Source organism: Meriones unguiculatus, chromosome 16 (genome assembly GCF_030254825.1).
Source record: "Meriones unguiculatus strain TT.TT164.6M chromosome 16, Bangor_MerUng_6.1, whole genome shotgun sequence".
In the NCBI taxonomy this organism is placed as follows: Eukaryota; Metazoa; Chordata; class Mammalia; order Rodentia; family Muridae; genus Meriones; species Meriones unguiculatus.
The window spans coordinates 60,300,785-60,317,043 of NC_083363.1; the positions used below are offsets into that span (position 1 = coordinate 60,300,785).

The following is a 16,259-nucleotide window of genomic DNA, read 5'->3' on the forward strand; positions in this document are numbered from 1 at the left end:
TGTTTAGCATGTCTGCTTGGTCTAGGGAGCAGAGGGCTGAGCTAGAGCCAAGACAGCTACCTATTAACTAAAGTTCTCCTGGACCCAGAGAGGAGTTGACAAAAAGCCCCTCGAGCTCTTCTTCACCCCTCTGTGTGTTCGTCCTGAGGTAGGGATGTCTCAGGGCAGTGCGGTGAGTGAGGTCAAAACGAGAGGGTGCAACGCTCGCTAAGCCAAGACCAAGTCCAGGGTAATGATATTAAAATGTGGTTACAAATCAAAGGATCTGTGGGTTCAAAACAACTTTGTGAAAACAGTAATTCGTCAAATAGCTCCCTTTAGAATTTGTGTCATGTGGCCATGGGAGGCACAAACCCCACAATGATTACAAAGTACTCCTCATCCCTGTTCAGCCCGTGCGGCCAGGACAGATCTTTAAAGTCACTGTCTGTGCAGCAACTCTATACACACACTTCTGGCAAGGCTGCTCCTGCCCCTGAGGCATTTAATTTAAATTTAAAATTAGGGAATGCTAAAATATACAGAGCAAGGAGGCCATTAGCATTTTAATTCATCCTTAGTACATTACCCAAAGTTATTAGGTCTGGGAGCCTAACCAGTGTTCTTAGGCTAAAAAAAAAAAAAAAATCTACCAACAGGGAGGCTCATCCTTCCAACATCACAGTCTCTGAGCAAAGCTGAGGTGACAGGGAGTGGGGACACCCTACATGCTCATTCACAGAACCAGCCTCCAGATCCAAGGAAGAGGCCCTGACTGCCCTATGCTGCTGGTGGGCGCTTGTCCTGCAGAGCCCCGGCTTCTGCAAACACTCCATGGTTTTCACACGTCACGGGACGGAGGACACATGATGGATGAGACAGAGGCATGAAGTGGGCTTCCAACAGCAGGAGGACTCTGCGTTATCAGCCTCTAGCTTTTAGAAGAACTACTCCCAGCATGTGGAGGAAAGAGGGGTCCTCGCATCGCATGCACTTGTGCTTCCCCTCCAGTACCGAGGGTGCCAGCCTTCCAACAGAGACCTCCACACATGCCATGCAGGCCACCCGCAGCCAGGCCAAGCCAACCACACACGGGACTGGGGTGATGAATGGAGTGGCCTTATGCACGATGAGCAGGCAGGCTTCTGAGGAGGTCCCCCCCCAAATTATACCTCCTGCATCTGCTGGCTGATGACTGAAATTCCAGAACTAGAGAATCAGTCCTCTGGCTTAAGATGTCTTCACCCCTGTAAGAAATACAAACACCACAAGAAAACGCTTTAAACCTCACAAGCCTGCATTTAGTATCTCATTTGGACAGGTTTGCCGGCATTTCCCACAAAGGCCTTAGGGGCAATGAGCAAGGACACAAGACTCCAGATGGGAGGTGGGAAAAAAAAAAAGGGCAGGGTTAAGGGTAGAGGGAAAAACATAGTTTATTCTGCAACATGGGTCACCACAGTCAGATCAGTGGGGTTCACACCCAGTGTGTTTCCAGAGCTTTGGAAAAGGAGTCAGGTCAGAATTTCCGAAAGCTAATGTTGAGGGCGAGGCTGTTCCTGTTTAAATGAACCCCTCTTTCCCAGCCTCCTTGGGTCTGAAGACATAAAACTTCAAAACATAGCCCATGGGCGGATAAAAGTTTCCTGTGGGCTTCCACCTGCATGACTAGACTATGGCTTTGGGCAGTAAGGATCGAACACCCTCCAGACAGAAGAAATGTCCCTGCCGTCCGTTCACAGGGCCACTGCAAAGACTACACAATGCATACACGCCATCAGAGGAAGCCAGGCAGGCCCTGCTTCCTCCACATCCTCTCTTCAGCCTCTCTGCCTCACGGGCAACTCTGTAGCCTCCACTGAGCAGATGCTTTTCCAAAGGTATGCCCCCCACCCCAAGTCTTCCGTCAGGACTGAGGAGCTGCGGTATTACCTGCTCACAGCAAATGCCACTCTAAGAGAAAGGTGGGACCTCGACACCAATGCTCAGTGCTTTTGCTCACACAGACAGAAGCTGCTGGGCCAGTCCTCCTCTGCACTGCCCACAGGAAGAACCAGCACAGTACCCTCACCCCTCACTCCCTTGCTCCTGGAGTAATGTGAAGGCTGTGCCATTTGCTTAGCAGCAACGGAGCCTTTCCCCTGCAGATGGAAAGCAGGGTCAGCTTCCTGGGGATGCAGGGCTGGCTTTAGGTAATCTTCATTCCCGCAGGCTGCTGTACCTGCTAAGCTCGGTAAATGCCATGCTGTTTCTTCCATGTGAACAGATGGTAAAGTCTCTATCAACTGTTAGGTTTTTCCTTATTTCCATAGAAATTACAAGAACCATATTCCTCAAATGTATATCACCAAATGCATTTATTTATTTTGCACAGAAGTGTGGCAGTCAACTGCCATAATGTTACTTATTATTTATTACAAATGCATAACAATCCCAGAAAAAGGAAATCTTTCAAATCAACTCCTTGTGGAAGATTTATTTTTAGGTTTTTTTTTAAAGCAGGTAGAAAATAGAATAAAAAATATTTCTGATTATTCTTCATTTACTTGATTTTTATTTCTCTTGCAGCTAGTTATGGTACAAGCTGAAGCTAGTTATGGAACACAAATAAGAGGAGACATCCAAACAAGATGGTTTCCAGAACTGATCTGTCCTTAACCGCAAGGCAACGACAGGAATCTAAGTAACATGACGTCTCCCTTTGCTGAGAGAAAACAAACACCCCAACAGCCATCCGTACGGCCACCAAGTGTCCTTACAGTGTTGGTTAGACAAAGATAGGGGTGGCTGACATCATTACTAGGTTGGCTTTTCAGAATCAAGGCCTCTCTATCATGGTCACCCACGTCCATAACCTCATTCTTGGAAGACAGGGCCAAGAGGATGTGAGACCTGCCTCAAACAAATAAAACAGAATAAAGTTAGGAGTTTAGGATGGTTACAGTTAGATCATCCTAGATGCTTTCAAAAGGGCATCACACAAGAGAAACGGCAAAGTCCAAAGTACTTTATTCATCTCTCCTGAGAGAGGAGAAGCGGCCCACAAACCAAACCACATCCATAAGCTGGGGATGAACGGGCAGCAAGGACAAAAACAGAGCAGAAAAAACAGAGAGAAGCTACTTCCCATACCAGAAAATGAAGAAAAGTATTTATCTCAGTTTTTACAGTTTCTGAACAACAGAAATGACTGCCTTTTTCTACCCCCTCCCCACCACACACACAAAGGATCGTTACCCCACAACCTAGGAACGGAAGCCCAGAGAAATAATAAAATTACACACTGTGAACAGTGCCAACTAAGGCTGATGGCGTCGCCAACGCCATCGAGTGCTGCGATTCATCAGCCTGCTGCAGGCTTTCCCACACTGCCCTCCCTGGAAGAAAGGGTTCTAATGAGCACAGCCAACCCCACCAGCAAGGCCAGTACTTGACCCAGGAGATTCCGCTGGCCAGGAAGAGCTGCCCCCTACCCTGACGAACTCAACCGTGTGCAGCCCACCCACATCAGAGTGCTCATTCCGAACAGACTGTCATTCCCCGCGGAGGAGGCTGGCAGCGAAGGGTGCATGAAGCCAACTCCAGCCCTTGACTGGAATCATGTTTTGCTCTTTATAAGAAAATCGTCCTAACTTCTGGTATGTCTTCGGATTAGGGGATCAACAGTCATCATTTTCTGTTGTTATAGCAAAATACCCGAGGCAATGTACCTTATAAAGAAGTAAGCTTCATTTACTTTGGGAGGCTGCAAGTCCAAGGCCGGGTGGTCCCATCTATTTAATAAGCAGTGATGGCCTTCTGGCTACAGTTTGGCACAGCAGATGGCATCCGCAGGGGTGCACACAAGAGAGAAAGCCAAAGGCTTCCCCACCCACACTCGCTTTAGCAGCACCTCACTCCTGGACCTAGACAGAGTCTAAGGTCTAATAGAGAACACCTTGACTAGACACCCACCTTTTCAAAAGTTCCAGCCCCTCAATACAACCACACCAGAGACCAGGCTTCCAGCATGGGGGATGCTGGGAATTTCCTCATGCCCTCTCCACATCATGGCAAGGACTAGGGAAGAGCAGAGATGAGAGTGTTCGTCTGTTAACTGTGCCTTTGAAGGCTACCTTTCAAAAAAGCAGAAAGACGGCCTAGTCCAAAACCAGCTCCTCCATCCCAGGCACGGGGGCTATGACCGATCTCTCCTCACAGAATGAGGAGAGAACAGAGAAGGCGGTCCCTCACAAGCAACGTGGGCACCAGGTATGCAGATAAGCTCTGCGCTGGGCTGGCAGAAGGAGCACCAGAACCACCGAGTGGTTCACAGCCCACAGCTGAGAGGCTTTGGAGAGTCTGGGCAGGTGACCTGTGTCCTGGGCAGGCGACCCAGCTTCCTTAGCTAGAGCTCTGCGTTCAGGACGTCATGCCCTTTGTCTGCCCACTGCCAGCCTGCTGTGAGTACTTCCTCCCTCAGAGTATGTCTGCCTGGTCCCTCCCCAGAAGCAGAGAGTAAAAACATAGGGGCACTCTCCACCAAAGATGGCTGAGCCGCCCACCACAGCAACCATTTTCAGAAGCTTCTGAGTACTTGGCCAGCATGCTGGTGGGCACACGGACACAGAGAGGGCGAACAGGGAAGAAAGGCAACGGGTGAGGAAAGGGAAGACTGCGCCATGCCTCAGAGACTCAGCAGCTCCCAGCTGGCATGTGACACTGTGTATAATTGAAGGACTCTAATCAAACACTCCAAACGTATAACAATTGTTCTACATTTAATGAGTCAAACTAATCACCATCTTTTGTTATTTATAAAGTAAACAATAAAAGATCTGTGTAATCCGGTCTCAAAAGACAATAAAGCAAGACTGTGGAAATGTTCCGTGTGAAGCCCCTCGGTCTGAAGACTTGGTGGACAGAAAGGCCTCGGGGTTTACTGGGTGACAGAGGCAGTTCAGAGATGGGACGGGGCGCCTGTTTGGCAGAAAGACAAAGCCTCCGAGCTGCAGCCCTTAGGGTGGTGGGTTGAGCCAATGGGGGGTGGTAAGGCTCCAGTGAAGGTGGAGGGAGCAGTAAGGCGACTCTGGTGAGGGTGCTGAGGGGCGCTGACGGTCACAGGAGAGCCCACTGGTTAACCCTGGCACCACCAGAGTCACCTGAGAAGAAGCTGGGTCCTGGGCAGCATCCGAGCAGAGAAAGCTGACAGGCAAGCAAGGGGGCATGCATTCTCTCTGTGCTCTGACTGGAGCTCTCACATGACTAGTGTCTTGAGCTCCTGTGTTGGCTTTCCCACAAACAAAGACCATAACTTGGAACTGTCAGCCCAATCATGAAACTGCAATAGAGCAGGGTGTCATCGGTGTGTGATTCAGCTGAGGCCAGTGGTGGAGAAGATGGTGGACGTGGTGAGGGGTGGTGATGATGGTGGAAGTGGTGGTGAGGGGTGGAGGTGATGGTGGTGGTGGCGGCAGCAATGAGGGATGGCCATGGTCAGAGGGAGTGAGAGGATGGTGGCAAGGGTGGTGACGGCAACGACCCTGACCGTCGTAGGGGAGTGTGATGGGAGGTGATGGCGGCAGCAGCCGCGTGCCTGCTGAGGAGGCAGAGCCATTCTGTGACACACCTGACCATCTCTTCAGTCCCCCAAGAGCACTGTTCCATCTCTGCTTGCCTGTCCTGGCCAAACCGTCTCAGCCCCATGCTTGCTCTGCTTACCTTGCCAGCATCAGCGGGCAAGCGCACCCCCTTTTCCACAAGATTATCTACATCTTACTGTCCTGAGTCTCATGGACTCCTCCCGGAGCAGTTACGGACCTCCAGCTGCTCTTGCAGGAAAGCAGTGAAGCTGAAGGCACTGCAAACCCGAACCACCTCTATACCGTCCTGAGAGAACTGTACCACAACTAGACAAAGCACCCACAAACACCCCCAAGTAAATTTGGGGGTGAGCTCTGCCATTTTCCCAGACCTGTCTGACTTGTTATAACTTTTCCAATAGCAACAGCTATTCCAAGTGGGCTTCACATGAATTATTTCACTTAATAATCTTGAAAGCCTCATCAGCCATTATCCTCGATGGAGAAAAGCAGGCGCTTGAGGTTAACTCACTTGCCCTGTCCCTCGGGCGGCCAGCAGCTCTCCACGTACAAGCCAGGCAGTCTGGCACCGACGTGGGATTCCTAGACTCCGCTGCACTGCCTCCCCAGGGACAGCCCCTGACAAGCTTTGACAAATGGTACCCCACCCTCTGTTAGTAAATGCCAGGCTGAGGGGTATTAACTTTCAAATAGTGACTATTTCGGTTCATTCTTTGAAGATTTGCTAACCCCCCTTGGTTGATACAACTTTAAAAATTCTGTAGTCACACACACACACACAAAATCAACACCACCACCACCAAAACCTGCCATACTCAATTCAAGTGAAAAAATAGCAAGGATCGAATATCCAGTCCCTGAACGACTCCAGATTTCAGGATGATGATCCACCTCCCTATTTTACCTCATCCTTAAGGTGGGATTCTGCACATGGAGTTCCTTGGCTATTACATCGTCCCGCAACAGAGCTCTGTCTAACAAGCAGAACTGCTGCGGCAACCTGGAATGGCACCCACAGTACCAGGTTTCTGCTGATCATTTTCCAGGTTCAAACTCCATTTCTATGTCCCTGGAAGTGAAGACTTTCAAATCTCTCTCGTAAATATCCTCCAGTGGGTTCTGAGAGAGGGAGACAGATGACAGATAAATGACAGCTTTGCATTTCCAAGGGTTAAATGTTTTTCCTGAGGGAGCCTAAGCCTCTGTGCCACGAAACAAGCATCAGGCGCTAATGGAATTGTTCCATGATAAATAAACTGCCAGGACGGATGACAAGCAGCTTTCAAAGAGGCTTTCCATGGAGCCTAACTAGCAGAGGTTCATTTGAGTTTCTTAACAGGATCCTTTTCCTTCACAGTATAAAAGTGCCTTGAGATGAAGCAATTACCCTGATTTACCATCTTCTCCTGGGTAGAATATAAAGACGCAGAGAGCCCCACAAAAGCAGTAACTTAGCCAAATGAGGCTGGCCTGCAAAGCCCCTACTATGCTATTTCCAAGAGTTCCCTCCCTGGCAGCAGAGTGGGGCTGCTATCAATCACAGGTGCCCAAGCTGAGGTGGGTGGAGGAGGCTGCTTCCTCTCAGCAAAGGTACGTGCTGGAGCCAATAAATCATGTTCTCCTCTAGCAAATGCTCAGTTAAATTTCATCTTCACTGGGCAGCGTGTTTCACAATCCCGGCTTCTAGGAACTTTAGGAGCTGTTTACAGGCATGTCGTGACTTACAGCACCTCTGTGCTGTAACCAGGATGCTTTTCTACCCATAAACCGTCCTGGCCACTCTGGGTCATGAGCCTCAGGGTTGAGGGTGTTAAGACGGTCAAGCTGATATTTCAAGTAGAGCAGGAGCCTGGGCACAGAGCTGGGCGGCCCGAGTGTAAGCCCTTTCAGGTGTGGCCCGTGCTCTTCCGAATCCAACCTGTCCTCACCATGTCTGCCTGGAACCACCGTGGAGATTTGCAGCAACTGGCTGGAAGGGGCTTTCTGCAAAGGGATGAGCAATTTCAGGCGGCTTCTAGTTGCTGCCCTGAATTAATTTACCTGTCAGGTGCAGAACTAACTGACGGCTGGGATGCAGCCAAGCAGAGCTGACTCCAAAAAGGATACAGGTGGGCCCAGATGCCTTCTGATAATACAGGACAATAACTAGGGTCTCTTCCATGTAGATAGCACGGCTAGAAACTAATACAATAATTGCTGTTCTAGGAATGGGGGAAAGGCTCGGCAGTTTATCAGCTTAACTGGATGCCTTAGATCAATGGGATGAGGACGAGTGAGGTTAAAAATAAAACAAAACAACAACAACAACAACAACAAACTTTAACATTCTCAGGCCCTGACAGAGAGCATGTGACACCCCCTGAGAGATGACGCTGTAATTCTCACAAAGCTAGAGGCTCAGACCCTTGTCACAGAGCGACCAGCAGACTGGACAGATTTCTGTCCTACTTTCTGTCTTGCAACCTCCCCCAGCACCGGCCTCTGCTTTCCTCCTTGCTGAATGCTCACCTGAGCTCTGACTCAGCACCATTTCCCCCTGTTTGTTCTGGGTTTTTCAGGTGTTTTAAGAAACACACTCAGTCACTCTAGATGCCAATCTTCAGGAAGGAGAAGGTCCTGCTGTTCCTCTTGTGTTGCCCTTCCTTCCCTGTCAGCCAGTTTGGGGCAGTGGCGCGGGGTGTGGGGGAGCTCTCTATACTTGCTGGTGCTCCCCAGCGCCTGGTCTCAGGTCCACGATGTCTGCTTCGGCTGCTCACCACCAGCTTGGAATTCTCCCCGCAGGGAGGACCACCATGGGCATCCTCACTTCCCAGCCCCCGACCGCTAGCCCTGCCTTGGCAGGGTGTCCTTCCCTGAACCTGAGGTACTAAGAGCTCCTGGGCCCCCTTCTTCCCTTGTGTACCCAGGGTTCAAAGTCTCTCTTCCCCAAGACAGTCTCACCAACGTCAACCATTGCTCGTTTTCGGGCGCCATCTTCACATGGATGCCATGTAAGGCCCAGGACCCACCTGGATTCAATTACCCAACTACCCACACAGCCTTCTAAGGCAATCATTCCCCCTGAGCATGCTGGCTGTACACGCCCATGTCCATGCCCATGTTCACGCCCACATCCACATCCATGCCCACATCCATGCCCATGCCCACATCCATGCCCATGCCCACGCAAAGCTTGCCACCCTGTCTGGACCTGCTGCCTCTGTCTGTGGCTATCAAATCTCCAGACACCGGAGCTCACCTGCAGTCCACCGTTCCACATGCCACCACTGGCCGCCATGGCAGCTGGTCTCCCTAGGCCAAACGCTGCTCAGCCTGGTCAGCTCTCTCCTCCACTGGTGCCTCTCTACCCACAACCAGCCTTGTTCCCCCCAAGACCCCTGGAGGCTTCCTAATAGGCCTCCTAGCTTTTCTTCCTGCCAGTCAAGCATTTCTTCATGTCTACTGTGGTTTAACTGTAACTTAACAAGAGTGTTCCCCTTAGATCCAGCACGTTAAGGACGTGGTCTCCAGGCGGTGCTGCTGGGAGGCGGAGGTACTTTGGAAAGAGGGGATTTTTGGCCGCTGATGGCACACCCTTAAGAGGAAGCATCAAGGGCCTCTTTCCTCTGCTGCTTCAGGATGTAGGATTCGTGCTCCTCCTCCTACCATGGAACACCTCCCTCTCCAGGGACCACACTGAGGCCACTGCTCCACTATGGACTGGAACACACAGAACTGTAAGCTAAATAGAACTTCCCGTTATGTACATGCAGCTGCCTCCTGCACTGCGTTTAATTAAGGCAGGTCCGACTAACCCAGCACTAAAGCCTTAGCGGTATGTCTTCAGTGGCAGAGCGGCCAGGCCACTGCCCTGCCCTGAGACTGAGCGTTGACCCTGACCCACAGTTCACTCAGCCTCGGCCCGAGATAGCCTGGTCTCCAGGCCGTAGCCTCTCTCCCAGCCTGAGCACCTTGAACACCTCTGCTCTCCACCCACTCACCTCATCCTAGGCCGAAACCTCTCCCCCCTCGAGCAACACTTTTCCTCAGGAAGATGCCCGAATGCATCCCAGCATACATAAAGGCCTCCTGTATTCTACAAAGAAATCTGCAGCTTCACAGCTCCTGTTCTCTTGCAGAACCCCCATTAGAAATGCTCTGAGCTCCCTCAGAAGCCAATCTATGGTGACCCATGCATGAAACCATGTCCTTAGTGCCCATAGAGTCCTTGGCACAAAGTGGACACAGAAAACTGCTTGCAAAAACCGTAAAGTTACATGGCAAAGAGACATTTCCTTCTATCGCCTTCCTCTTCCAAATGTCAGGCACAGGCATAACACACCTCCAACAAATGCAACTAAAATCCATCCGGATGCTGAGTCCTAAATGCTCTTTATGATTCTGGAAGTTAGCAGACACGGAGAATCATATTACAAGTGATTCTGGGCAACTGCCCGGTGCTAAGAGTTTGGAAAGGAACTTTATACATGCTACTGTGTTTATCCCTCTCTGCAAACCTGTTACACAGCACTTGCCACCGTTTAGGAAACATTTTAATAAGTGATCATATAAATACAAAAGTGAAATAAAATCCTTATGCCATAAACATTTTTATAATCAGTTTGAGATAGAGACCTTCCATCAATAATAATAATAATCATTTCCCAAAGCACAAAATCATTACAATACGGATTTTTTTTTATTCCATGGCAATTTTGAATACTAAAAACAACGTACGCTCTAAAATATTGTACTTGTAATTCAGAAATTGCATAACACTTCCAACATACACAGTGCCAGCTACACATGAAAAACTGTCTGTGCCACAGCCTCCACACGAGCACCGTGGAGGACATTTCTCTGGCTTCCTATGTGAGAGCTCTGCCATCAGCTGAGCCCGACTTAGAGGAGAGCATGAAGGAGTATGAATCATTTGAACTCTGTGGCTCTGTAATTCACTCTTTGCTGCCGACAGTAGAGATGATTAATTCTAAATATCCATGTTCCACAGTGGCAGTAAAGCAAGGTCTCCTCATGGCTGATGCCTCACTCACACACACCCAATTCCCAGGAGACGTGTGATCTATCATAAAAAGACTGTGTTTGATCCCCAGAATGTTAGCCACAGTATCTAAAACGGGGTACCCCTGCATGGCGGTAGTTATCACAGTTCTGCCAGGAGGACTTGAGCTCTCTCTACTTGCTCCTTGTTCCTCCCACTGTCTTCCTCTAGCCTTCCCTCCGCCTCTCTGTGCGCCCCACACACAACCAAACACAACAAAGTGGTTGTAAGCTGGTGGGCAGTAAATAGAAACAGCTCTGTGATATTAGGATAAATTTACTAATGAGGAAAACCTACAAAGAAGGCTCTCTGCCTCAAAAACACTATATTCTCAGCAAGAGTTGGGCAATCTAAAGCAGGCGAGGCGGGCAGAGTCAGGGAGGAGGCCTCTCACCTCTCTCTTCTCTCCTGTCTTTGCTCTCTGTGTGGTCAGCACATCTCAGTCCTCTGCTGATTCAGCAGGAGAACACCCATTCTGTTTGCTTCTATCCTGGTCTCTCAGATTTCCGGGTTCTCAGAAGTCTTCCTCTAGTCTGGCTGTGACAACTAACACAAAGACCATAGAAGTGCCATGTTGTTCCTTTTAAATTAAAAGTCTGAACATGTTAACAAAAGATTATTTCCTAGTGGGAAGCATACCTGAAAATTCATACTCTAGAACATTCTAAAATCCGAAAATGTTTTGTGAGCCAACAACAGGCCACAAGCATGGTCCTCATAGTTGGTCACAGTCAAAACACAGACATATTGAGAGTATTGTATAAAACTACTTTCTGGCTATGTGTACAAGAAGACATGCCTGAAACAAATAAATTCCAAGTCACGCTTGGTCCTAGTCCCAGAATATTTCCTTATTGCATGCAGAAATACTTCTGAATTAACAACTGGAACTCCAAACACTCTCACTCCCAAGCACTTTGGATAAAGGGTCCTCAGGCAGGAGAAAAACTGTCAGAGCTGAAGATTTCTTGAGTAAGAAGCAAATGACTTGGAAGCAAAGAAGAGGAAAGAGAAAGAAAAGAGTCCCACTGTGCTAGAACCCTTCTTATCACTGGCCCCACAACTGCCAAGGTCATGACTCATTTTCAAAGAACTCAGCACTGGGCCTGGAACGAGGACACCCAGTCACCACCAAAGAGCAGACAGGCCAGAAGCCCCTCTGTAAAACTAATCCACACAGCGAGCGGCGACTCGGGAGCAAATGAGGTAGTGAAGGGAGGTATGTGACAACATCAAAGCACGTTGTCAAAGCGTGATGCTACTACTGCTGGATACGGGGTGACCAGGACACCCACCATGAAGACAGGCCTCTGGGTAGCCCGCCATTAAATGCAAACCTTGATATGATACTCTACTGAGAAAAGCATGCCACCAACATGGAGGATTTCACTTCTGTGTTACAGATCAATGGCAAAACAAAAGCAAACTTAAAACCAGTTAATTGTTCACTCTCAGGGGCTGGTTAAGACATGACAGTGCTATACAGAGTGGAAAGCTACGTAGCCGTGTGTGGAAGGGATCTAAATGTGTAGACATGGCAATATGCGAAATGCACGGTAAGTGAGGAAAAAGCAGTTGTGGAAGAACAGGGATGACATGAGCTCTAAGAAGAAAAAGAAACATGGAGGACTGAAAGGAGAGGCAGCGCTCTCCTCTCAGAGGCTGTGTAAACACTTACTACTTTCCTATTGCCAAGTCTGTTTCTAAAGTGCCAACGACTATGTGAGTTTTCATCTGCTCTCTGACTTCTGAACTACCCACAGGTTCAATAAAAAATTAAGGTAATTATGTCTACACACAACACAAGACCAGAATCCGTGTTTATAGGCCAAGCCTATTTAGGATAACCAACCCTTCTCTCTGCAGATGTAACCTTCAGACTTTGACTCCAAAACACATGCTGTAATGTTCAAAGACATCTGTAATCTGCACTAACACATGCAGGTTGGGTTTTTTTTTTCTTTTGAGAAAAAAATATGCTATTTTTATCATAACAGTGTCAAGCTGCATCTACTCCAACAAATTGTGGGTTTCTGAGAAATAATCTACATTTTTCCCAAAGGTATCACATGGCAGCAGATCTGCTGATAGCAGTTCTGGGCCTTTCTTCATGAACTCAACTTATTTCTGAGAGAAAAGAGAAAACTGAGGCTACCCACCCGTGTGTAGGCGCCAGCCTCCTGATGCGTGAGGCCGAGGGGCAGAGGCTTCTGGCGGCTCCGCTGGTGTGGCCCGCTCCCCGCTCAGCCTCTCTCCTTCCAGATCCTTCCTAGCGTTATAATTCCATCAGGACTTTCCAGCCTCTGTTAATTCTTTCTCTTTCAGTTAGTCAAACCTTGTTTGCCATTTTAAAATGGATAATTCCAATTTCTTTTCAGGTCAACGAGTAATAAGCTCTAATTTTAGAGCAAAAGAAATTATTCTTAAAATTACAGTTTTGCTTCCTTTCTTCAAATATTTCTGCTTTGGGCAGTTGTCACTGACTAGTGTCCACAAATCTTACATACCAAGCAAGCCATCAATAATGCAACATTACTCTGCATTAATATTGAGCACATTGCATTTTCTTAAGTATGAAAGGTTAAGATTAACAGCCTCTTGTTCTTTCACTATGAAAATATTTGTAATTCTAAAACTGCAACATGCTATTTCCTACCTACATAAATTATAAATGCTCTGAATTCTTGAAGGATGGATAAATGCCGACGGCTACAGAATTTCATGGATCATCAGAGAAACGCGCCTTCTGAAGGTAAAACCGTGTTTCCCTCCCTTACTGGAGAAGGTTTTCTACAGTTCAGGAGTGTTAGGCACCAGGTGACACCACATCCCCACACTGCTGAAGGGAGACATCAGAACAAACCTCCCAAAGACAATTTCATAAGCCACAACGTGTATTTCTAGAACCTTAAAGAAGAACCTTTAGCCCTAAAAAATCTCCCTCCACACAAACACAGTAAACTGCCAGGAGCATATAGATTTATGTCCATGCGTTTTCATTAGGAGATAACATCTGAAAGAAGGAACCAGAAATATACAGTGTACATCAATCAGAAGGCAATTAAACCATTATTTCCAGAGCCATTAAAAAAAAAAAAAAAAGCTCTTGTACGTCAGCGACACAGGAAATGCATGATTCGGGGGAAGAAATGAACGGTGTTTACAGTTATGTTCAAGCTATGCAGTGGTTCATTTGTGATGAGTGCGTACGGTGTAGAGCCATGCACACCCGAAACAGAGGAGAATCTAAAAGGACGTTACTAATGGTTACTCCTGAGCCACACAGGCTAAGAACCTTATTGACTGTTTTCGGTGGCCGTTTCCTCTGAATTCTTCACGTTGGATATGCACTGCTCCTAACATTCATTAAGATGAGCCACTAATAAAAAAAAAATGGGGGAAAAAAGCGTGCACTACCACATCCGGCCCCATTTAATTGCCTTTGGTAAATAAAATTTTCTGCTGTAGTATATCTAACAAGTAACCACGATAAGAATGCTGTGCTAGTTTTGCAACTCATTGTTTACAGAACACTGACATGCTTTGAAATGATTTACCAAACAGAACTGTGCTGGAAGTTATTAAACCCATTTTACACAGTAAAAATATGATGCCCCAAGGAATTAAATTCTAAATGATTTGTTTAGGACAAGCTTCCCAAATCTAGAATTTTTGAAACCTAGCGTAAGAGTCTGTCCACTGTGCAAAACTATCTCTAAAGCCTTTTCCTAGCAGCGAACCATCACTGGCACAGCATCTAGACAGTTTTCTTAATCATCATCTCAACTATTCTCACATGATCTAAGGAGGTGTGTATTTTTACACGTTTGATGTCTACCTTCTACCACTCAGAGCTTAAAACTATTAATTGCATCACTGAATGATTACTAGGGCAGTACATCCCAAAAACAGCATAAAATTTTTGTTTAAGCTGTGTGTGGTGGCACACACCTGTAATCCCAGCATTTGGGGAGGCATCAGCAGAAGGATCTCTGTGAGTTTGTGGCCAGCCTGGTCTACAATAGCAAGTCCAGGACAGCCACAGCTACACAGAGAAACCCTGTCTTGAAAAAAAATAAATAAAAATATTTTTGTTGAAAGGTCTGCTCCAGAAGACTACTTAACATCTGTGTCACACAGACAATGTTGACTGAGATGGTGTAGAAAAGCTGGAACTCGTGAACTGCCACTGCCGTGGAAAGAGGCCAAGCTACTACGTCTCCAAAACATTAAAACAGGATTATGCTGTTTCCTAACAATTCATCTCTGGTTTACAGATCCAAAAGCACCGGCACGGGTCTTAGAGAGATGTACACCCACGGGCACGCAACATGACCCAGCCAACAGCCTGTGGTGCGTCGGCAGAATGGTCCCCACAGGCGCACGGGACCATAGGCCTGACCCGAGACAGAGCCAACTAGCCAGCCACAAACAGACTAGATGATTGTACACATACATGGTACCTAAAACAGACAAATTTAATGGGACAGAAAGACACAAGTCAGAAGGGCTGGGGGAGCAGGAGATGAGCACCTGTCTAATAAATGTGACTGCCATGTACAAATGAGAAACCTACAGATGGGGCCAAAAGAGCAGCAGGTACTTCCAGATACTGAACGGAGCAATTCAGAACACCTAAGCAGAAGCAAGCTGGGAAACTTCACATGATCTATACAGAGAGGCGCTGTACATAGAAATAAGTTTGATATGTGTGAGGAGAATTAAAGCCAGAGCAATTTGAGTAATGAAACAACAGAGTACTACCAAAAACAGAAAATAAGTATTCTTTTCTAAGTACATTGTCAAAAATAAGTGATTTATTACACATATTCCTGCACAGTCTAACGAACGGGTCTAGAAGCACCGCACAGTGCTTGCATGTGCATCCTGTTGCTGTGACATAAGGCCTGACAGAAGAAATTTCAGGAAGAAAGATGTTTATTTTGGCTCACGGTTTGAAAGGATCTAGTCCGCTGTGGTGCGAGCACAGTGTTCGTTCAGAGCGTGAATGGGCTCACCTTGTATCTCAGGCGGCAGAGAAAGACACATGCTGGTGTTCAGTTAGCTTCCTTGCTCCAGCCTTTTCACTCAGCGTGGGAACCCATCCGTGGGGTAGAAAGGCCTCTCCTTATCAGTTAATCATCTGTCAAAGACACTCAGGAGTGCATATCCTTGGTGGTACCAGATCAAAGCATCTTCCCAAACGTCCCAACCACAGTATTTTTATTTATTTGGTTGGTCTTTTTTTTTATTGTTTTTATTTATTGGTCTTTTAAAATGTTTCTTCATACGGTATAGTTCCGAGATTCTTTTTCATACGATATTGTGTCACATTCCTTCCCCTCTGAACTTCTCCTAGATCCTATCCACCCAACCTCATACCCTCCATCTGTTCTCCCCTCTACTCCTCAAAAAAAGTATCAAAACGTACACACACACACACACACACACACACACACACACGGAACCCTTCTGTGTCCACCGATTACTCCTGAACACCTGGCACCGCAAGCTTGATATCTATGAATGTGTGCATGCACAAGATACACACACACACACACATGCACAAGTGCCATGGCACAACGTCCCGCTCCATCATCCATCATCATCATCCTCTTGACAGGTGTCTCCCGTAACCTGGAGATCACTTACGCAGC

The 16,259-nt window shown here is 47.4% G+C and overlaps 1 protein-coding gene across 6 annotated transcripts in view; it reads right to left on the reverse strand.

Annotated features, from left to right (window-relative positions):
* Positions 1–16,259, reverse strand: part of Aff3 (ALF transcription elongation factor 3) — a 444,599-nt gene that overhangs the window by 360,011 nt on the left and 68,329 nt on the right. For 5 of the 6 annotated variants that reach the window (XM_060369901.1, XM_060369900.1, XM_021636014.2 and 2 more), the window contains one exon: positions 1,152–1,226. The exons of the other annotated variant lie outside the window; for it this stretch is intronic. In XM_060369901.1, the coding sequence (XP_060225884.1) occupies positions 1,152–1,226 (75 nt within the window). The remainder of the gene's footprint in view (positions 1–1,151; positions 1,227–16,259) is intronic. 6 annotated transcript variants of the gene reach the window in all.